A 23,209-nucleotide genomic window follows, 5' to 3' on the forward strand; every position below is an offset into this window, starting at 1 on the left:
TCGCGACCGATTCCAGGCAGTGGAAACTGGTGTGTCAAGAATTCAACGAGTTTGGCTGACAAGCCTGCAAGAGCTTGTTTTCTTTCAACAAACATGTCAACTTCATGTCGAAACCTGCTTACTGAAATTGCTCTGACAAAACACACGTGGCCTTTTAAGTCACTGTTAAGCCCAAACCTGACAGGTAAAAGAACTGGTCCGAAATGCTTAAAGGAGCCCTCTGGAAAAGGTGAGGTGTATGTGTGTGTGAAAGAGGAGATAAAGGTGTGTTCTCACATCGACCTAAAGAAATAACAATATTAACAATTCACACATGACCTGTGTCCCATTACAGGCGCCACCTCCTTCGAAGAACGTGGTTTCTACGGGGATGGCAGTGAAGATACGAACTACCGAGACAGGACGGCCTACAGAGGATTCACCTTATGCAAAACTAATGGGTGGTCCTCATCAGATCGTGAGGTTAAAAATGACCAGCAGGAAGTTGCCCTCGAACAGCCCAGGATAGTTTATAGTTCTGATGTTTCATTTCAGGACACAATGGTTAACTGGCAATCAATGTGCCATGATACTGGTAAATCTATCCACATAATTTAATTTACGTTCACTACCTACATGGCTACTTTAAGGAGAACCAGAGGACTTTAAGCCTGGCTTCCTTATTTACATCCTGTAGAAACCTTTTCATTGGTCCAGCTCATACGTTTATGGCATGAATTCTATAAGTATATTTTGACGAGTTGATGAGGAATGAAAGCGTTATTATGAACAACTGAATGGTCGATTCAGGCAAAATAAGGCAGTATTTCTCCTTTAGAATGGGATGCTTGAGTTGACCCGTTCTGATGATTCAGTTTTGAAAATTGGACTTTGAGGGATGTGGCCCCTGGAAGGGAACACAGCTACAATCTTCAATGTGACCATTTCTTTACCCTAAACCCAACCCAACCCAACCCAACCCTGTCTCCTAAAAATAATATTCGTACACAGCTCAACTGCCACACCCAATACATTGTGAAGGAAACATAATGTTAGCCAGGTTAGTTCTCAATGAACATATCTTCAAAGAAACAATATGTTCATAGTGAACTCAAGACACTCACTGACCTTTCGTTTGATTTCCTATATTAGCATCCTCTGTGGCAGTTAAAGCATGACTGACATTTTTATGGCCATGTTTGAACTCATTGATCTTGGTTAAGGGTTAGAGAAAGATCTGGTTCATTTTAACTTTCCTTACAAAATTTTGTAGCATTAATCCAACTACAGGGGGCAGGACTTTGTATGCCCTCCTGGTCCTATCTCTATGAAATCCATATGGTAGAAGAAAAAAAGCTGTGCTACTGAACATCATCTTTGCAGCTGTTGCTGTACGTTTCCTTCATAGTGTATTAGGCAAACCCATTTACCAATATACATGTACTGCATAAACAGAACTTTTATGGAGACAGGGTTCAAACCCCTGAACCTAGACTTTAATAGCATGATAAATCTTTCTCCGGTGTCTTCTTTCGTTTCTCATAGCTTAGGCTAAACGATTTCTGGACCAGAACCATATGGAGACCACTTTTAAGAAAAAAAGAAAAAACAACCAAAAAAAAAAACATCTAAAGAGGAACCAAATGACAGCAACATGTACAGAAATACAGTAACTTTGCAAAAACAGGCATGCTAATGTTCTAATCTCTAGCCCTGGAAATAACACATTAAAAAAGCTAAATAGGCAGTAACGTCTGCACATTATTTAAACACAACAAAATATTGACAAAGGAAATAAGACCCATAATTCATTACCACAATGATGACCATACTGCATTAAGAGTAGTAGTATCGGTAATGTACCAGTCTTATGTGTGTACATGAAGAGGGCAGTAATCTGTGAAGTAAAGCTACAGTCCAACCATGGTTATCTAGAGAAAATAGTATAGATTCTGTTCCATATTGATCAATTTAATATTACATATGAGAGAGGGTGAACTAGTGTGAATTTTGCTTTTTTCTGTGACAAATAAACAAATAGAAACTGATGTAAAAGGAACTAAGGCATGTGCATGAGGTCTTTACATTTTCCTGGTCAGAAGACACTGTAGAAGGAGACCCATGAACCTTTTTTTTTAGCTTTTCTGTTGCTTTTTTCTGATGCGATGGGGTGGTGTGTGACATTGCTTTGAGGTTTCAGTGACTGTGACCCCCCGCCTCCCATTTTTAACCTTAAAAACCCACACCCAACCACCCTCCCTGACCCAACCACCCTCCCTGACCCAACCACCCTCTTCTTCCCGTCGCTCTTGGGTCGAGGGAATTACGCTTTACTTTCGTTGCCGTTCGTCTGGGGAGCCTCGTTGGGAACTGTCTTCACCTCGGTCGTGGCGTTCTTCACCTCCGTCTCGCCTTTGGTGATTTCATCCTTCACAGTCTTACCGCTATGGGGACAAACACGGCAGCCAGAGAGAACCAGAAAGAGACAAAAGAGAGGAGACTGTGTTAACGGTGAATCACTAAGTCTTTCTCTCACAGCTAAACTGTCTGCTCTGAGCTGCCTTTTGTGTCATTTTTCAAAGAAAGAAGGAAAAAAAAATGGGGGGAAAACATGCAAGATGCTTTGAGGGAATTTGTTTTCCCTCCTGGAACTGAATGAATTTCACACATAATGGGATCAAGCTCACTATCCTAGCCAGACATCAAATAAGAGTACATGGATGTCACAGCTATTTTCAAGGAACAATGAATGCTGATGTGGAATGAGACAGGGCCGGTACAGTAGGCACAATGCATGAAGGAATGAAAGACTGAGGCATAACCTACAACACAAACTACAATACACAAGAGGATTACACGCCGTCTGTACTGAGCCAAGACACAATGGAAAAAGACTTTAAAGCCATACTTCGCTTAAGTCGAACATTTTCTGGTGTTAGCATATGTACCCTTGTTGGAATATATTTTCTAGTAATGTGCTGCTGCGGCTTCCATTTTGAAAATGTAGTGGCTCACTGTTACACTGTCACACAGAGTCATCTCTTCCTCTGTCCTCTGTGTCAGCTCTCAAATAGCAATTTCAATCAATACACTTCTCTTTCCTGCTGACACATATACATGCTCTCTGTGGACCTTATAGAGTTAGGCCAGGAAGTGCCCCAAATACAGGATCCATAAATACATCCAGCCCTGAAACAGTTCCTAGAAAAGTCTTCATACTTTGTGTGAATACTTTCTAGGTATGATCAGGCAACAGATTTCTGTCATCTTTTTTTGTATAAAATCTGAAAGATACTGGGCCGTATAGACTTAACCAGGCCAGTTTTATGCAGTGAAGTAAGTAGGTTATTACCAAACCTGCCACCACAAAAGTTATTTAACACAAGCACAGCCAATAGACCGGGCCTTCAATCCTAAAAAAAAAACACTAGCAAAACCCCTTTACTTAAGTAAATAGGAGTGGCTGTCACTTAGTATTAATTCTTTTGTTAACTGACCAAAATCCAAAAACTTGCACGACCTGTACTTAATTGTTAATAGAATATGTTGCAATGCCAAATTAATGTATTCACGTTCTCAATTGATAAAATTGTGCAACACAAGCAGTAAGACTGACAACACAAGCCCCCTCAAATTCAAATGGTCACCTTGATAACATCTCAACTACAGCAGTCTAATGATTGACACTTCTATACAACCACTATACTAAATGTATACTCTTGTCAGCATCAATACACAGGCTGACTTCATTGAGGTTTGTCTCAGGTCGCCATGAATGTTGCACAAAAATTTATTTTAATACCAGCTTTCATTTTTGTGCTTAATTCAGTCAGACTCAGTTCAACTGTGAGATTAGGTTTACAATATCAAAGCACGATGCACTGGTTTAGTGAAGTGATAACACTGCAGATTTATCACAGTGAGTCTGAGAGAACCCATCGTCTATAACCAACGGCCCTTTAAACAATAAAACTCCTTCATGCAGCACTATCTATAACTATGTCACTCTCAAATCAATGGACACTACATCGCTTTCATTAAAGTTAATTATACTTTCAACTAATGTACTTCAAGCACTTAGATTTAGACCCATTTAGAACTACCCAGGCTATTGTTCTCCTGAAACATTGAAAAAAGGCTCTCACATAATCAAGAGCAATTCAAAGCTGCACTGACTGACTGAAACCTGGTTTTGAAACTTTGTTTTAAATATGAGTAGCGAGACTGTGAAAATGTATGTGATCTGTACGAGTCTATAGACGTGGAAAGATCGGCAAAGATATGTCTCTACTCAAGAGAGAAAAATGGGTCCTGCGGAGGAGTACGTCACTCAGAAATCCAATAAACCCACAAGAAGCCTGACAAGACATTTCAGTGTTGGGATGCTGAAGAAGGATCACCACATAGATCAGTGGGAGAGCTATGCTTCAGCCCTGTCAAAGAGTTATGAAGAAAAATCCCTCCAATGACAAGTTTGGTTATATCAAGGTGATGTTGAGCTGACAAGAGCCCTGTATCCAACTAGCTCTCAACTCCCCATACTTCATCACTGACACCTTCTTCTGGCCATCTGAGTGAGCAAAGTATGAGATGAAGGAGGGAGAGAAAGAGGACTGATTGTCAGTAAGCCTCTGTAATTCGTCTTCTGCCATAGCTTTCTCATCATCCTCGCTGGGTGTCAGGAATCCGGAACATCTGCAAACTCCTTGGGGAAAAACTCCAAATAATAACCCTTCCTAGCATGACCGAAATAACGGATTTCTACTGGAATAGAACAAAAACAGAGGCGTGTTTCTGAGATTCAGAGTTTGGCATTTTAATTGGCCTTCAATATCTAGTATCCTTTATCAAACTGTAGAGGACACAGAACAATGAAGTGGTGCTGCTGGAGGTCACTTTGTGACAAGTATTTAATTTACTTGAACAAGCTCATTCACTTCCGCAAAACTGAGAGGGATTGTATTCTTCTGTAGATATCTCTCCATTCTTTCATACAACGAACAAAAATTTTTTCATTTTTGCTGTGCAGCGGGACTCTGTTCGCTGTATCTTTTCCATGTGGTTGTTGTTAAAGCATTAAATACAGCCAGCAATAGATTACATTCTGTGGTGTTCACTCATATAACATGGCAGATAATAGACTCATGACTGTTTTAAGTTGGCAGTCAAAACAGTGCATAATGGAAAAGTGCTTACACTACGTGGATAGGCATATGACTTGAAGAGCTTGAGGCTTATTTCCATAGTTTTGACCATCATTTCTATTGGTTATGATAACATTGCACTCAAAGTAATCTAAGAACACTGCAGCATCACTACAATAAAGTCTGATGGGGCAAATTTAAAAACCGAGCCGAGTCAGTTTATCTAAACCGCTTTAGGTCCATAAATGATGAGGACACTTAAAGTTGTACATCATTTGTGTGTTGTAAATTTTTGCATCTGAATTGCAGATTGGACATAGTGTTTAATGATTTTAAAAAGGAAAGATTTGTTGATCATCTGACTGCTTGTTTAGTACTATCTTCTTTATTAATGATGGCCACGACTACAAAAATAAGACTGCTTGTACGTGGAGTATTGCTGGAAGACCTGGAGTTTGAACATGGTATGTTCTAAAAAAATGTTGCCTATAATGATGCAGCAACTAATCAGGTAAACAATTTGTATGGTAGCAGAAAAGTTGACTACATTGAGTGTGAGCAAACAAACAGGTGGAGGGTGGAGGTGGTGGTTGAATGAAGACAGGCACACGCTGGAGGCATACCAATAGATTGTATTACTGTGCCATTTACCTTCATGGCCAATATCTGGCCTTCTTAAAGGAAAACCCTTAAATGTTCCTATTATAATCATTAATCTGAGATGTTCTGTTTATTCCTGCTGCATGCTGGGATCAGGTGTTGCAAATAACTTTTTTGGTGGACCCAATTTTCTTAACCAGCATTATGTATTTGTTATGTTTTGGATACTACATTTTTGCATTTTATGTAAAATAAGTTTTTTATTTTATGCAAAAAGACAATATTACTGGCCATTCATGCAGCCTTTACAAACTGGGGCATGTCTATAATGAAAGCTCTTCAAACTGCAACATGGTTTCTGGCTGCATTTCACTCAGGGATAATGAGGCTGTAGTTAGTGGAGACATTGGTATCTCTGCCTGTGGATCTTTTCCTGTAATATTTATATATATTTAGTGAATAGTGGTTCCAAGCCCACAGCCAAACATATTTTCAGGTGGTGATCAGGCAGCACTATCAAAATTCTACTAGAAGGCAGCAGTGCTTTGAAGCGCGGATGAAAGTCTGAGAGACTGACACATTTTGCTGTTATTTTTAACCTTTGTACACTTGAGCTCCTTCACAATGTGACGAACATGAGAAACCGTTTGATCTCAGCTACGTGATTATTTGAGGCTGACACCAAAACTACAGTGTCTGCATTTTCGGGTGGATATTTCCTTTAAAAATGGCACAGTTGGGGGCTATTGGGATGCTACCAGAGCAGAAGCGACAAGTTGAGGAATGGGGATATGGCAGTGTTCATACTCATTTTGGGCTGGTGTGGTCGAGTCTGTGCACAGGGTATTGGGTGCATCCTTGGTCGGGCCGTCTACTTGTAAGTCCTTATTCTGGGTGCTGTCAGGGGCTTTGACTGGGTCACTCTGGCTCTGTGGCCCGTCGGCATTAGCAGAGGGCGGGCTGACTGGCTCTGAGACAAGGGGTGTTGGGTTGGACGAGGGGGTAACTTTAGGGGTGTCGCTCAGGTCAACCAGGGGCCCAACATCAGGTTGGGTGTTAGCTTTAGGCAAACTAGACTGGGCAGCAGGACTGTTTTTGGGGGAGGACTTGGCAGGGGCGGCTTTGGTTGGGCTGGAGGCGCTGGCGGTAAGGTTGGTGCTCTCACTAGCAGGACTGCTCTGTGCCGTGCTAAAGCTCTCAGCAACTGAGTTAGTGGCAGTGGAGGGGAGCAAGTTTACCACCGTGGAGGTGGTGTCTGCAGCAGCAGGCCTGTTTGGTGGGGAGGAGCAGGACAAACAAAGGAGGAGAGGGAGGAGTGAGGAGTGGGCACAGGGGAGGAAGCATAGGGCCAAAAAAAGTGAGGGAAAGAAAGAAAAAGGACGAGAGAAATATAGGGGTAGAGGGAGAGTGCAGGTCAGGGCATAAACAAGGCAGAGTGAGTGCTACAGTGCTGCAGTGAAAACATAAAATCTACACAATCAAAATGTTAGCAACAAAATATTTGTAGAGCGGTAAACAAAAAATAATACAATAATAACCTACAGGGAGAATGTTGGAGTTTCGGGTTTAGAATGCTAATATGGTTTTCACAATAAAGCAAAGACCCAGGAGACAGCAGGGTTTGTTGTTGGTCTGAATGGGTCTGAATGGGTTAGGACCACGGTTGACCCTGCTACATATTGGTGTGAAAGGATGAATACAGGTATCTATACAAACTATAGGATAACTATAAGATTATATAAAATTAAAGACCCACAACAATGTAAAGTATAAAATGTGTTACTTTTGGGCTTCTCAGCCAAATGAATAAAAGGTAGTCTAGGATGCCCCTTAGTCTGGGGAACTGGTCCTGTTCCATACTCACTCAGGTTCTGTCAAAGGTGTGGTCTCATTAGGCTCGGTGTGACCGCCTCCTTCTTGGTTTGGGACGTTTTCTTCCTCTGTTCTCACCTCAACAATGGGCTCCTTAGACTCATCTTTCCTGTTGTCAGAGAGCAACAGACAGTTAGCAAGCTAGCACACTAGGTTTAAGGGTTAAGGGTGGACCTGGGTGGATTTATTTTGAACAAACCAGAGTTGGTGATTGTTGTTGGAAAATTGGAAAGACTATCAAAGACTGTTTTGGTGAGTTTTATTCTCTTTCTGTCGAGTTTGAATAAAGTGTTTTTTATGAACTAGTGTTTTTGTCAGTGGTGGGCCGTAGCATTCGCTCATTTATTTTGGTCTGAGATGCTGATGCTCTAGTGCGACATCTAGTCTGAAATTCGATTACAGCACCTTTTAGTGTGCTAGGTGAGAAGGCAACTTCCGGTGTCCCACATACACACTGACATAATCCACCTCTAGAACGCCTGTCCACCCCACTCCACAAATGTACAGTAACCGGAAAGTCTATTTAAAGGAACATTCTGGTGATCGGCAGCAATTTAAAATTTTTGATTAATAGGCTAAAACATGCAAAGACACTACAGTCCTTTAAGCTGTCAAACACACTCTCTCATTCTTTCACTCATCTCTCTAACATTTGATCATCCTCCACCTCACATCCACCTGCAGGCTCTGATTGTAGGTTTCCCCCTGGGGGCTTGTCTGCTATCATCAAGCTGATCTCTGATTGAGCTGAGCTTTAAAGCGCTTGCTTGCTGCGAGTGACACGTCAGTGCCAAATATCAACTCTGTACGTATCATGGATTCATTCTCAATAAATCTGTTTGATGTGAGCTGTTTACCTGAAATATTTATTTGTTGTGCTGTGTTGTGAAGTGTACAGCTGGAACAATGAGAGACAGTTCCATATATTGAACAGAAGTTTGGATCAAACATGAGCTAACATGCAATAAACAGAATTTCAACGTGATTAGATGTTTAAAAGGATAAATAAAACACTGCTATCACAATTTCAATCTGGAATTTATCCCCCATAGTTGATCAAAACATCCTTGTACTATAGAGCTAAAATTCCATTATTTGTGTAATCGAGGAAAAGCAACATGTAGTCTAGGTGAGCTAAATAAAGTAGCATGTAGCTGAGATGTAGTAAATTCAATTTACTGGGCTGTAGCCTCAGATAAATGTTTCTGTATCATAGCAAGGGCTATGGAATTATCCTGGATGGAAGGAGGTTTTTAAACTTAATTTTGTTGGTTACACATCCAGCGCAGAGACACACCACTACAGGTGTGGCTGCTTCAAAATCACCTTGGCAAAGAGTGTCAGGAAAGAAACAGCTGGTTTACCTGCGGAGCGGAGCTGCATGTGCGATCGTATATATATGAAAAGTGGATTCAAGCACACCTATTTACCGGCATAGCAAACGGCATCGAAACAGAAAGAAAGTGGTAGTAGTAAAGCCTGCCTCATGCTTGATTTGATTGGCTGTCTGGGCCAATTGTGACAATGATGAGTGTTTGACTCTGTACTGAAAAATTCAAAAAAATATTTGTCTAAAAGCTGCTAGAAAACAGCGCAGGAGGGGAGCGTGCGCCGTACCATAGGAAAAACAACAAAATCAGATCAAATCCAATATTGTGCATCCCTAAGATACTGATTAGTGCAGCTTTAGGCCATACATCTTAACTGGCAAAGATGAGGCTAACTTACGTGAATGCTGCCTTGCCCTCCTCAATGTCCTTGCTCTTAGCACCCGGCCCGGCCTTCCCACAGAAGTTTACAGCAATGCACATGAGGAGTCCACATTTGTTGAGGAAGTAGCAGGTGACGTCCACTCCCACCAACAGCAGGAAAAAGACAACAATGAGGATGCCTACGATGGCTCCGGTGCCCAGACCTGAACCACCGCCCATGGCATCTGAAGGGCAAGGACAGGGAGAGGGGACACCAAAGCACAACAGGCAAGAAAGACAGGAGGAGAAGAGGAGTTAGGGGAGAGGAAAGGGTTCAATATGAAGGAGAGGGGACAGAGAGAAAGTTAGAGAGAGAGAAGGAGAGAGATGATGAGGAATGCAGTCAAGCTTTTAATACACTGCTTCAGGTTTCAGTTGTCAAGATCTCAAGTGTGTCGTTCCTTTCAGAGGGAATTTGGAGACAAATCATGCCACCAGAAAACTAAGAAATACAATAATACCCTCATCTCTGCTTTCACTATAGAAACTTGGTATTTAATCTTGAAAATCATCACGGCCGACACACTTGAGGTGTGTAATTTCACAATCACATAACTTCCAAAGATTAAAAAACACACATCTAAATCAGTATGTGAAGACAAACTGCATCTACAAAACTTCTAGGGTTCTATATCGGTTTCTTTAATAAGAGGTGGGTGATAGTATACTAAACACAAAGCAAATATCATTTTAAGATTAGCACTATAACCCTTTAATACTAACCCGTTTGTTTGTCACAGGTGTCACAGAGGGCTTGTGACGTGTATTTATGACTTAAAAGATATGGATATGAACGTCAGTACCAAATTTTATGGCAATCCATCCAGTAGTTGCTGAGACATTTGAGCAAGAAAAAAAGCCTGATGATCACACCATAGTCATCAGGATCAACCCTGTCTGCTATAAATAATGTTCATATACATCTCATTTGCTTTGCCAGTCATATTTTGAGGAAGAGGTAATTGCTACCAGGATGATGATTAAAGGTATTTTCCATTGAACAAAGTGCTACGTTATTGTACCTGATGGAATTCATAGGGAGGTGGTCATGGCTTGTTGCTGCAAATTAGAAACATAAACGCGATTTCTAGGAGACAGTGCCATTAGGATACACTGTGTGCCGATCTATCTCGTAGATGTTGAGATATTTCAATAATAAAGAAAACTGCTTGCTATTGTTTGTCAGTGGCATTTCACACATGATTTATGTACATGGTTTGGCTATTCAACAGGCAGTGTTTTGAAACTAGAACATCATCAAACCCCTGCTGCATTGTAGAGAGGTCTAAGAAGTTCGAAACTCTGACTTCATGCCATGAAAAAGAAAACTTCGATGTGAGAAAGTCGTGCAAGATCTCTCACGTAAGCAGAATACAGTTTTAATACTACACAAACAATAGATAATACATTATTTTCAAGATTTCTTGGCCTTGGTTTATAAATACCAAAAAGCCATGGTCAATGACATCTTCACTTTTTTAACATTCTGTGCTAACTCGCTTATTGGGAAACATTGTTTTGTATAAAGAAAGGAATTTTTGCAAGCAGCCATCTTCTTACCGGAGTTCAGAGGCAAAGAACTGAAATGAACATTAATTGCAATTACAGTCTATCAGCAGGGAATACATCAAAGGAAAACTAAATTCATAACAGATTTTTTCATTGAAGGTGATATAGAGGATGTGGTTCATAGGACAGTCCTCCACTCACAACTTTTGTATACCCAACAAAGAGAGTTAAACTAACAGCTTCCGTACATTTTCCCTTTGAATCCTTTTTCGCAACTTTCTTTGGAAACGTAAAGGTTAAAAAGGGTTATCTGAGCAGCTGTTTATCTCAACATATGCAGGCAGTCATCACATTTATGATTCCACTTTGAGGGGTGAAGTGCAAATGCAGGTTATTTTCTCCCACAGATTATTCGACATAAACAAATGCTCATGTAGTTTATAGACAAGATGGAATAAACAGGATTTGGAGGTCCAAGGCAGCTCAGCCTTTCCGGCTTTGCATTTTAAGAACGGCTTTCTCAGCTCTCATCTTTCGTTTTTGGCATTTGATGACATTTCTACAAACCCGGACTAATAGATGGTAGCCACACTGCCATCGTTGCATGCAACTGCGAGTGCATTTTAGCACACAAAATATCAGCAGAGGATTCAAACAGAATCCAACTCAGTCAGTTCATCAACTGTCAGTAGTTCATAAAGTGATTAATTGGAGTATTTTTCTTTAATAATTATTTGCCAAAACTTAAAACGAGAGCATCACAACTTGCGCTGATGTCGATGAGAACAGGTTGTTATATGGTGGAGAATTGGGAGGTCACGGACCATAACAAACCTTATGTTTGAAGTACTTTTTCATAGTTGAGCAGAGTAGAAAACAACCATTTCCGTTTGATGAGGAAATCAAAATGAGCACAAATGTTTGTCACCAGGTTGTTGCCTATTGGTCAGAGGACATTTGCATAAAGTTGAATCTTTCTCAACTTACCCACATTGTGCTGCTGGGTGCCTTTTGAGTCTTTGAGTAGTGATGGGTGGTATGCTTTTTAGAGTCACCTTGATGTTGTCCCATGAAAGAACATAAAAGTTTGGGGGCCATCTGTAAGTTTATGTACACTGATTATAACCACGTCCCTGAAGATAGGGTTAAGGAACAGGAAATAGAAAATGCAAATGTGTTTTGCAGTTCTGTAAGACTGGACCAACAGTGTGAACCCATATGTATAATGGACTCACCATAGCCTGCAGCCTGTTGTTAAAGCTTAGTAAAAAATTAATGAAAAAGACATTAGTATTGTAAGGAAAACTGTACCTTGCAATTCAGTGCCCATTTTGTTGTTTAATGTTGTTATCACAGATAATAGGAGAAATGTAGACAATGTAATGTCACATCAAGATATAGTTCCTGCAGCAACAACCAACTTTGATCTAAACCATCAGCCATAAGCATTAGGATTTAGTGTCAGCTCCTCCAAATTTATGTGCAAGGGTGTCTAGAGCTGCCACTTTATGCTGTTGATTGATTGCATAAAGAGAAATTCATCATAGAAGAGAAGGAGTTTCTCTACCAAGAATTACTTCCATGGACCAGATTGCAATGCAGCATGTGTGTTGTTACACTGTCACTGGTGCACTTTAACGTTACACGTATAATCACAAGTAGAATGATCATGAATAAAGACCCAGTGACATAAACATTACATTTTTAAGATCTGATCCCTCATGGTTCTGCTATGCCATGGCATCTGTCATATATATTTTAAAAAAGAACATTTTTGAGTATCTATAGATCTAATTTCTGCCTGTAAAATATGAAAGCATTTTTGAACACTCATTCTGCACTAAACACGCACATTTATCCAATAAACTGTCATTAATGGCAACCAGCTAACCCCTCCAATCACATAAAACCACAACTAAACAATAACACCACTGATCCATTACTGAAGTTTACATTTATGAGTTGACATTTCACTTCTCCCATAATATCTGCTTTAAACAGCCCAATGTCCAGGCCACAAAGTTTGTTTCCATTATTTACATCCTGCAATTACTTTGGTCTATTTTATGTGACATATTTACCACTGACATGTAAAATTTCCAGACTTTACGAGTCGACAAGCAGTGCCCGGAACGCACCATTAAACAGGAAACTGACAGAAATTAGGCCAAATGATGGCCACAATTCTCTGGGACTTTGAAGTGGGACAGTCTTGTTGACACATATTCAGTCTTAAAACTTTAAAATAGACTTCTTCCTGCACATGCTTGCCCTTCAGTGGCACATTCAGTTGCACTTTTTAAAAACCCTGCAGACACCCTCCGTAGCACAGGCTTTGCAATGATTGATAATGTTTCTTTTTAAATTATTTTGTACGCCTCTCAGAACATGTTACGTTTGTGTTTACTGCACTTTTATGACAGATACATTTTCAAGTGAAAGCACAGCCCATAGTCAGTTTCTAGACATTTCATTTATTTTCACTATCTTCCTCTCCTTGGCCGCACTGTAGTGTGCATTCCTTAATTTTCTCTTGATGGCTGTGATCAAAATAGCAGGAGTGTGCCACAGGTCTGTGTACTTATAGGTGACTACAGTGTTGCAGAAAACACTTGTTTTTCTTCTACCCATTGCTTCATTTGCATTTTAACAGGCACAATAAATCATGTGGCATGTATTCAGTGCCGCGGGGGGTTTTCTCACAGAGTTCTCTCACTGAGGGAAAAACCACAAATCTACGCGTCAGGATGGACTACACAAACATTTCTCTTTACAGGCTTGTCAGGTACAGTACTGAGCCAGTTCCCCAGAAGACTGCTGATAACAGACGGCATGTGATAAGCCTCAATTTCACTGAAAACCACGAATACCTGAGAAATCAATACCTGGTCACTGTCCAGCATAGACAATCTGCCAGGCTTGTGTGCTAGTACATTGATGGAAAACCTTTACATTGACAGTTAATTTACATGTCATTATAGCACTTGAAAATGCATTCAAACAGTGGCTACTGATTTAAATGGAATGCATACAAACTTGGTAGATTTAGATTTAACCTCTTTAACTCTGCAGTGATCCTTTCTTTACAAACTCCTTTTTTTTTTTAAACACAGAAATTTATTTTTTTCTAAAGACACCACATATATCAGGCTGAATTCAAGGGAAATGGATATAAAATGATGTTCAATACGTTGACTGGTGCGGCCATAAATTACATGGTCAAATCTAAATTAAACTATACATTAGACTGGAGAAGTAGAGTTAAAGACATTGTGCGTGAGGCAAAGTTTATTTCACCTGAGGGTGAAACATCAGAACATTCTTCCTGATCTGAAGGGCAGTGAGGATTTTATTTGTGTACTGCGGAGACCAAAAAACCCCAAATGCATGGCACAACACATTGTAGAGGAACATGGTGAAGAAACAGTTCTGCTCACTCACTATACCCCAACCAACGGGGTGCCATCAGCACATCTCCAACCATATCTTTTTATGCTTTTTCTTTTACCAATATTGTAATTTTGTACTTGAGCGTTTACCCCTGTATTTATGTGTTTTTTTACTATGTGTAGTAATGTATGTGTGTTTTTTTGTAAGCTTTTCTTTGTGTGTCTGTTGTAGTTTTTTATTGGTACTGCAGCAAACCAATTGCCCCTCAGGAACAAATAAAGGTCTTGAACAACCAGATCTCTCAGCTCATCAAGCATGAGTCTCCTGAATGTGCTAGAATTAAATCTAAATCAGGTGAAGGTGTGTTTAGTCAGTGGGACAAACTGCCTGATGACCTGAAACCTGCTGCAACTGTATCATCTTTTAAAAGCTTAAAACATTGCTTTTTTGCAGACCTTTAGTAGTTAGAATGTGCTGCACCTGTTTGTGTAAATGCTGTAGTAGGAATAGTACACTGGATTTAAAAAACACCATTTTAAGAACTAATAGGTTCAAATCGTTTGCAGCGAGGACACATGGTTTGACTGAGGTGTAAATCTTGAGAGCAGCCCTCACTGAAGAGAGGTCCCCTCTACATCACTGCCACCGCCTTCCTCCAACACACCCAGGGGCCCCGCCTAGCGGTCGACTGCATGACCTGGGTTACAGCCATCACGCTCAAGAAACGCACAACCGCACTTAATCTTAATGCTGGGTCCAAATTCTACACTGCAATAATTGTACAAACTATGTACTATAGTGGTAGTATAGCACGCATTTCATATTATGTGTTATTGAGGTAAGTCTACAAGAAATTAAAAGACCCTCAAAAACTCTGACAGGTTTAACATTCTGGGACTCACCAAGAGCCAGTCACTGTTGAAGCCTCTTAAAAACATCATCAATGCCACAGTCTAGGGAGTAGTTTCATTTCACTTGAACTTGAATATTTAACAGATTCACAGTGCAATGTTCATAGAGTTTATAAATTGGAGCAAGTAAATACAGATTATATATGTTATACTGGCATGAAGTCTGGAAAATACCTTTTCTCTACATTTGGAAAATATAAGGAGGAAATCCAACTAGGATTTAACTATACAATGATTTCAAATTGGTGTAGGAATTGTAAATAGACCAAAACATGTTAATAATTCATGTTGCAGTCCAGTTAGCTGAGAATATGTATTTCAACCCCAACTGTTCTTTTACTACAATTATTATTTAATTGTTTTCCCTTTGTTCTTTGGTTCCATTTTTCTATCTGTTACTCTTCTTTATCTGGCTGTTGTATTGACCTTATTTGGCTTCTTCAATAGTTTCTTCAATAAGAGCTCTGCCACAGTGTGGCACTGCACCACCATTAAAATAAAATGAGCTTCAGATTCCGTTTTCCTTTTTGGGCACAGGAAAGCAGAGTGATGCTGACAACTGACTCCCATTCTGACTGATTAGGATCTTTGGAAACTCTTCATGCAGGACGGAAAGTGTGTGGCTGGATGGGATTTCAAGCATTTAAATAAAGATTTCAGTTACTCATGAGGCAACAGGCACTGCGAACTGATGTGTATATTGGCTTGAAAAGATATGAATTGCTGATTCATATTCATGAAGTAGAGGATGAAGGAATGAAGCATTAGAAAAAAGTTGAACTATATTACATCTAATTTAATACAGAGTGACAATATTGTTAAACAGACTGCAGGTTTTGATTGTTTTATGCTTTTGCTGAATACAAAATCCCTCAGTCAGAATTATCCCCATCTGATTACAAAACAAAAACAACATGTAGTCTTCTGTAATAAAAAACCAAGTTGTGGAAAATGACAATTAAGAATATAAAGACATGAGAAACAGAGGAAGAACATTTCTAGATATCGGAATAAACAAAACTTGCTTAATTTTCTATACAAATCTGCTGATTTGATTTTAATTGATTCTATCCATGAACATCTCATTAATCACGTCAAGCTAACAAACAGAGAATGTTCATGTTTTAGGCTATGCAAAGCGAATAAATCTTAAATTCCTGAACAGTAACTGCAGCTCTCGCTGTAGTCTGTATGCAGCGGGCGACTGCACCATTTGCTTCAGGGAAGAGAAATATTCTGTTTATATGCAATGCAAGTAAGTCTGATGCACACACTTAGATGAAGGTCCTGATTAGCAAAAATGAAAATCACTCAGCACTGATCAGCCCTATCATTACTCAGTAGGCACTGATGAACAACAGGAGGGACCAACAAGTGACAAAGAACACCTCAAGGGTGTCGTAAGCTCTTATTATCCGTGTGACAGAACTTATTTGAGATTAAACAGTAGTGCCAGGGACAATAAACTGAAGGAATACAAGTCTCATTTTAGATTCCAACCCAGGAAGGAAGGAAGGCCAGCCGGCTATTTTTTAGACATTAGAACTGCCCAAAGGGAACTACCAAAAGGGGAAAAAAAGTCTGTTTTTTTCCCTCTTTGCCAATATAATTCTTCATCTGCCTTCTTATTCCTGTTTGGGGGAACAGGGCTTTTCCACATAGCAATGTTATTCTACATCCAGGTATATGAGGCTGAAGCAAGCAAGCAGGTTTTATGGTGCTTCTACATCCTAAGTTACAGGAAGAGAGCCTCTTGAGCTACAATCACCTCAAAATTCCCTAAAAAACAAAAACAACAAAAAAAAACAACATTTAAAGGTTACAAATCAGAAGGAGAAACCTTTTGACATTTGCCTATTTGGAAATCAAGTGCTCTTTGCCACAGAATGATGCCGCTTCAGAAGGAACCTTGAGTTTCTGTTTTTTCAAATGGTAAGTTGAGTACATGGTATGCTTGGTTTAAACACTTCAAACCCATGAGAACATATCTAACAGGCAATGGCAAAAAAAAAAAAAAAGTAAAATACTGAATGATACTATATTTTCTGTATTTTAATGCTGAAGTACAAGAGAATCTCATCTACACCATATCATTTGAAAGTTTTCAAATAACTGACTTATGTCTGAATGTCTTTGGCCTTGAAAGAAAAAGTCCTGGTCTCCATAATGCAGGCTCTCCAATGTTTTCATTACTAAGACAGAAAACAATCACCATTCACATCTGTCTGATTACTGAAAATGTATCAATGCTTTATTTATTGTCTCACATTGAACTGTTGTTGATCATGGCCATAGGTGATTCTAGTCTCTTATGCATCGCGTCACCTCTCATAACTCTGTAGGACTCTAATGAGTAGAGCTGAGTGTGGAACAAATGTTGAACAAATGGGAACTGTACGGAGGCTTTGAGTGACCTACGCCCTGATGATGATGATGATGATCTCCAGCTCTTGCTCAACCACCTCAATAGCATCCAAAGAAAAACGACAGAATCAGCTGTTTGATCAAATGCCTAAAATTACATGTAGTCGCAGTATCAAAGGTTGAACTCTGGAGGTCAAGGTGGACGCACTGCAGGCTATTGGTTGAGTATTTGAGTTTAACACAGAGGAATGCCGTACTTCCTACTTCCTACCGACAGATACCGACCAACACTGAGATCGTTCCCTAACCTTAACCAAGTAATTATTATTTAACCATGATGACGAAGGTTCCCCTACTTTAACTAAGTGGTTTTTAAACCCAAAACACAATCTCTCAGTGACCCTAACCAAGGCATTTCAGTGTCTAAAACTACAGACAGATCAGTAAATGCTGATAAGAATCATCATTTAAAAGCTACCGTAAAACAATGTCATCCTGCCAATACGGGTGTCACATCAGAAAACTCCTTCAGATTGGGTCGTTTGGGAAGGCAATTACAAATAATGTATTTTGTAGTTTAGTTTGGAGGACCTGTTGCAGTAGCATCTGTAGTAATTGCTCTGATTTAATGCTTCGATCATAGTAGCTTGTTAGCTAGCTAGACCAATAATCTGCTCAACAAGCCATCACTGTCATGTTGCCGTTACACATCCTGATTTTCTCTTATGTTTAACTAATTGGATATTAAAATTAATATCTTTTTTGCGCTAGATTAGCCGTTGGATAGTTAACTAGTTAGCAAAAACGTACTATTGCAAGCTTCTGCCCTGAAGCTGTATTTTTGCACAGTTGGTTTCTTTCCCTCAAAAGGTGTGATAACATAACTGCTTCCGTGGTATATTAAAAGCTAAAAGTGCATCTACTAGTGTAATTTTGGATACAATTTTAACAACTCCCCATTTTGATAAAGATGTTGCCATGATCATTTAAAAAAACAACTCCCACCAGGTTTTAATAGTGCTCAAAAGTAGCTGTTGCTTTTGTTGCTTACAAAGACAATTTGTTAAACTTTGTTAAACTCACATTCTATTAGCAAATGGTGTATTTTAACAGAAGACTGTTGTTTTTTTTAGAAAAGAAACCCTCTATGCAAAAACAAACTGAGTAACAGAAGCTGAGGTAGCTTGGACTTAGAAAGTTGTGTATAACTGCAAAGCCTCTACTGTTTACCATTTGTTCATTTTTTGTTCAAAATGCATATTGTTGCCTATCCTCTTTGATTAGGCTGTAGCCAGGCTTCTAGTCTTTCAACATCTGGGTTTAACAGTCGTGTGTGGTGAAATGCAACACAGAATGCAGAATACAGACATTTTTGTTAAAGCTCCGGAGGAAAAAAAGGTCTAAAATCAGCTTCACAATCCAGGCCTTAAACAGTCAGTACATCTTTTTAGTCGCTAAAGTTTCAGAAAGCCATTACTTTCATGAAAGAAAAAGAAACACAATTTATTTCAACCCTACAGTGGTTACATGGAAATTGACACTGATATGTACTTACAAAAATGTCTCAGAGAATAGAATAATTTCACATAATTGAAAATGAAATGTTTAGTGTTTAACAGCTGTTGCATTTATATTTTTTAGACATTTCTCTGCTTTCAGGTAAAAAGAGAACATGAACCATCAAAAAACAGCTGATTTCTTGTAGTTTTTTTTGAAGGTCAGTTTGAAAAGAGTATGTACACTTTGTCACAAAACATGATTAGTTTCTTCTGCACAACTTTATGTCCTTTCCTAACAAGGCGGTTACATAATAATGCATTTGAAAGTGAGAATATTATAATGTCGAAAAGTAATAAATTGTCTTGAAAAATGAATACTCTGACCATAACCAATACTAAAATTTTCTGCAAATGTTATCTTTCCTCATTTTGTACGGCAGGACATTTCAAGCTCGTATCCAAAGAACAGAAATTAGGCACAGCATTTGTTCTCTTCGGTTAACACATTCATAATGCTTGACTGGGGAGCTTCAAAGCAGCTGCATAGCACATTCATGAATACTGGATCATGCCTTGTGTCAGCTTTCATGCAGTGTTCATGCTTTTATGTCATTTGTGACATAGCAGTGAAATGATGTGTCTGTTTAATAGGCAATAAATTCCAAAATAAAAGTCTCTTTACAATTGCCATTTCTGGTTAGCACATTGTAGACACATAATCAGACAGTGTAGGATAATTATTCTTTTCATCACCCCTCTAAAGATCACATTAAGGCATTATGAATGTGTTACTAATCGTATCTAAAACAAAGCGGCAACACTTTGTCTACAATGTATCTCAACAGAGCACCCAAGTCTAACTTGTACCACTGACAAACCCCTCCAATTTTCCCTTTCTGAATCTATTCATTTACAACATGAAAACAGATGAAAACAAAATATTAACAGAATTTAAATCCCCAAAATTTGAGAATGATGCAAGTACTGAGCACCCTGTAATAACGTCATGAAACCAATGTCTTGACTCTTCATCTTTTTTTTTATCTTGTGTGTGGCTGCACAAGGGTCAAAAGGCATAGAAAGCAAAGGAGACTGGGCCCAAAGATTTCAAAGGCTCAGACTATCCTCTTTCTCCTTGAACAAAATCAGTTTATGAGAGCCAGAGCACAGTCAGCATGGACAGCAGGAGGGCTGCCAGACTGTACGTCACACATCGGCAACCAAGGGTAGCTGAGGTTATCGACCAACCAGACAAATAAATATTTTAATATGCACATCAGAGTATTTTGAGTGATAACCATAGCAGTAAAGTGTGACAAGAAAAAAAACAAACAATAATAAACGCAAAAACAGAGAAATAAATTTGCGTGCATGGCAATGTCATGGTCCATAGGTGCCCAAGAAGATCACACATGAAGACAGGAAGAGGACACGGAGAAAAGGGAAGCAGGAGAGAAAGAGGGAAAAGAGGGAGAGAGATAGAAAAATAAGGTCAGAAATACAGAAATACAAGTCTGAAAGGTTATTAGAGACTGAACTGAGGAATAAAAAGGGAGTCTAAGTTAGAGGATCAAAGTAAAAAGAAGTCATAGCATGTTAGTAGCACGGCAAAAGACACATGGTGCGTGGCAGGCATGGATGGAGGGTCACAGAAATAAAGGTAATGGGGGATGACAACAGAAAGGAAGACATTTCAAAGACACGGCAGTCCAACCTCTCTGCTTTAAGGTTCAGTATAAACAAGGAGAGTTTTTAAAATCAGTCATGGTGCAGATTAGTGGCAGAGTTTAGGATAAGATAGATGACAATCGGGATGCGAGACACATCCACAAGAGTTCAGGCTATTATCTCTCATTCATAATGGCCAGTGGTGTAATGTAAGATAAATGCAAGTATATGCTTACTTGCCACTGATGCGTAAACCTGGTCCAAAAGCCTCATTAATTCACCCATTAGGTAATTAATGGAGAAAGTATGGACAGAAAAGGGCCTCTAGATTGTGCTATGTGTATTTGGAAGCATCAGCCAAATACTGGTATATTGACTGAATCGAATACAGTAACTTCAATATCCAATCAGCAGCTCCCTTTTAAGCATGCAGAGTAGTGGAGCTGGCAGGATTGGGCCAAGAGAAATATTTATGGGGTGGCATGGCAGAAATATATGGTGATTTAATCACAAGCCATCACATATCAATATTTTCTTGAAAAAGCAACCAAATGAAGATATTTTAAGCAACAAAAAAACCCCCATTACATTATGGTGCCGCATTAGTAAAGCACTGAATAGACATATCTAAGGTGGCATTAGAAATAAATACATTGTTTTCATTTCAAAATCTTCAGGCATTTTTGCAAATACAGGTATTTTTCATTAAACTTAAGCCAACTGTTAAGTCTGTATGTGGCCATAACAGATCATTAAATTATGTGCATGTTTGTTTTTTAACACAATATTTTTAGCATCATCAGAAAGAAATCTTGTAATTGTGAGATATGGGTTTTATTCTGATGAACTCGTTTCACTGACAAAATAGCAGCACTCTGTTCATAAATTAGGTTCATTTTGTTTTATGATTTACATTTTGCAACTTTGCAGATGTGCTCATTAGAAACATTTCCTCATTATGCTGATCTAACTGTAATCCGGGCGGCTTTATGTTTCCTACAAAACCTATTTGTTGTTGCAATTTGGTGGAATATAAAATACATTTTTAGGAGACAATATTGGAAAAGCCAGTCATCTCTTTAAGGACACATGGGTGTGACAAAAGAGCAGAGAAAAAACTGTTTTGTTGAACAAATGGGGAAGCTCTTTTGTGTTTAATAAAAAGGAAACCATTATTTTGACAAACACCTGTCTTGTTCACACAATTCTTCGGTACTACGAGCACTGCTAAGACATCTATGACTGTGGTAGAGTACTTCAGCAGACAGATGGTTGGTGGGAATGTGTGCACATGTAGAAAGGACAGGGCGGGTCATTATTCACAGTAGAGCCACTTCTGCAGCTACCATTACACCACTGGTCAAGGCAGGGAGAACGGCCCATGCAAAACCACACATCCAAAACAAAAGCTGGTTATGAAGGTCAAGTCCATGACATGGATGGATGAATGTTATCAAAACTGCAAAAGTTAATAGCTGTTTTTTTTGTAGTTTTTACTCCAATGTCAACCTTAGCTGGGGAGATTTGGATGGATCAGTTGTCAACACAACCACTTTTGTGTCTGTATTAGCAAATTTACAAAGACTATTTATTTTGAACAACGCGTTTTGGCATGAAAATTATGATGTTTTATCTCTCTTCAGCTGGGCAACATTTTGCCTTCTGTGGCATGCAAATGCTGCCCAGCTGTACCTGCAGAGAACATTTACACAAGCCAAATTATATAAAGGTTTTTAACACAACAGATTCAATAGATCATTTTCCCAGAGAGGAGGCAACTTAACACTGAGATGTTTCAGAGATCCTTTGTTCTGAAGTACACTAAAATCACTTTGTCAATATGATTTTTGCATTTTGTGTGTGTGTGATGGCTTTCTGAGCATGTGTTTGAAAAATAAAAAAAATAAAACCGATTGAAACTCAACCTTGGATCAACCCTGCATGCACAATTTGCGTCACAGTGCCAATTAAGTGCACATAGCCACTATATATTTGCAAAACAGCAGCTGCTTTAAGCCAAGAACAGCTGTGAAACATACTGAAATTAAATGCAGATGTTGTAGCTAAAAATAAACCTCAATTTCCCACGTGCCTTGAAGGGAAGAATAAAAAAAAAAAACAGAAACTTGGAAGCAATATTAAACATCCCAAAACAAAAAAATTAAATTAAAGTAATAATGGGAATTAAAATGGGACTGACTTGGATGAAGCCCATGTGAACTTCTGCTCTGGTGGTATTATAAATGATCCAAACCTCCCACTGCTATATGGCTGTTGCCCAGCAAGCGCATGAAAAAGAAAATAACTGGTTTCTTTATGGGCCATGCACTGGCAGCTGGTGCCTTTTAGGGTCTCCAGTTAAGAAAAGACAAAATTATTCCAGTTGGAGGTGGCACCATGCAAAGACTGTCAGGGCTGCTTCCCCACCTAACTAGGCCACACACTGTATATTCAGGTCAGTCATGGACCCTGAACTGTGAGACCCACTTAACCTGGCAGTGAAAGAGAGAGCGAGAGAGAGA

General features: G+C 39.2%; 1 protein-coding gene across 7 annotated transcripts in view; it reads right to left on the reverse strand.

Moving 5' to 3' along the window:
• Positions 1-959: 959 nt before the first annotated feature.
• ncam1a (neural cell adhesion molecule 1a) overlaps positions 960-23,209 on the reverse strand; it is a 261,782-nt gene continuing 239,532 nt past the window's right edge. For 3 of the 7 annotated variants that reach the window (XM_035666664.1, XM_035666663.1, XM_035666665.1), the window contains 3 exons: positions 9,324-9,531; positions 7,588-7,704; positions 960-2,423 (listed from right to left, as the gene is read on the reverse strand). In XM_035666664.1, coding sequence (XP_035522557.1) covers positions 2,303-2,423; positions 7,588-7,704; positions 9,324-9,531 — 446 coding nt within the window. In that variant the 3' untranslated portion in view covers positions 960-2,302. Of the gene's footprint in view, positions 2,424-6,530; positions 6,993-7,587; positions 7,705-9,323; positions 9,532-19,002; positions 20,250-23,209 lie in introns of those variants that run through there. The other 4 variants (XM_035666667.1, XM_035666666.1, XM_035666669.1 and 1 more) reach the window with 2 other exon arrangements.

The sequence above is a fragment of the Morone saxatilis genome, unplaced genomic scaffold (genome assembly GCF_004916995.1).
Source record: "Morone saxatilis isolate NCDOM2014 unplaced genomic scaffold, NCSU_SB_2.0 Contig20, whole genome shotgun sequence".
Taxonomy (NCBI): Eukaryota; Metazoa; Chordata; class Actinopteri; family Moronidae; genus Morone; species Morone saxatilis.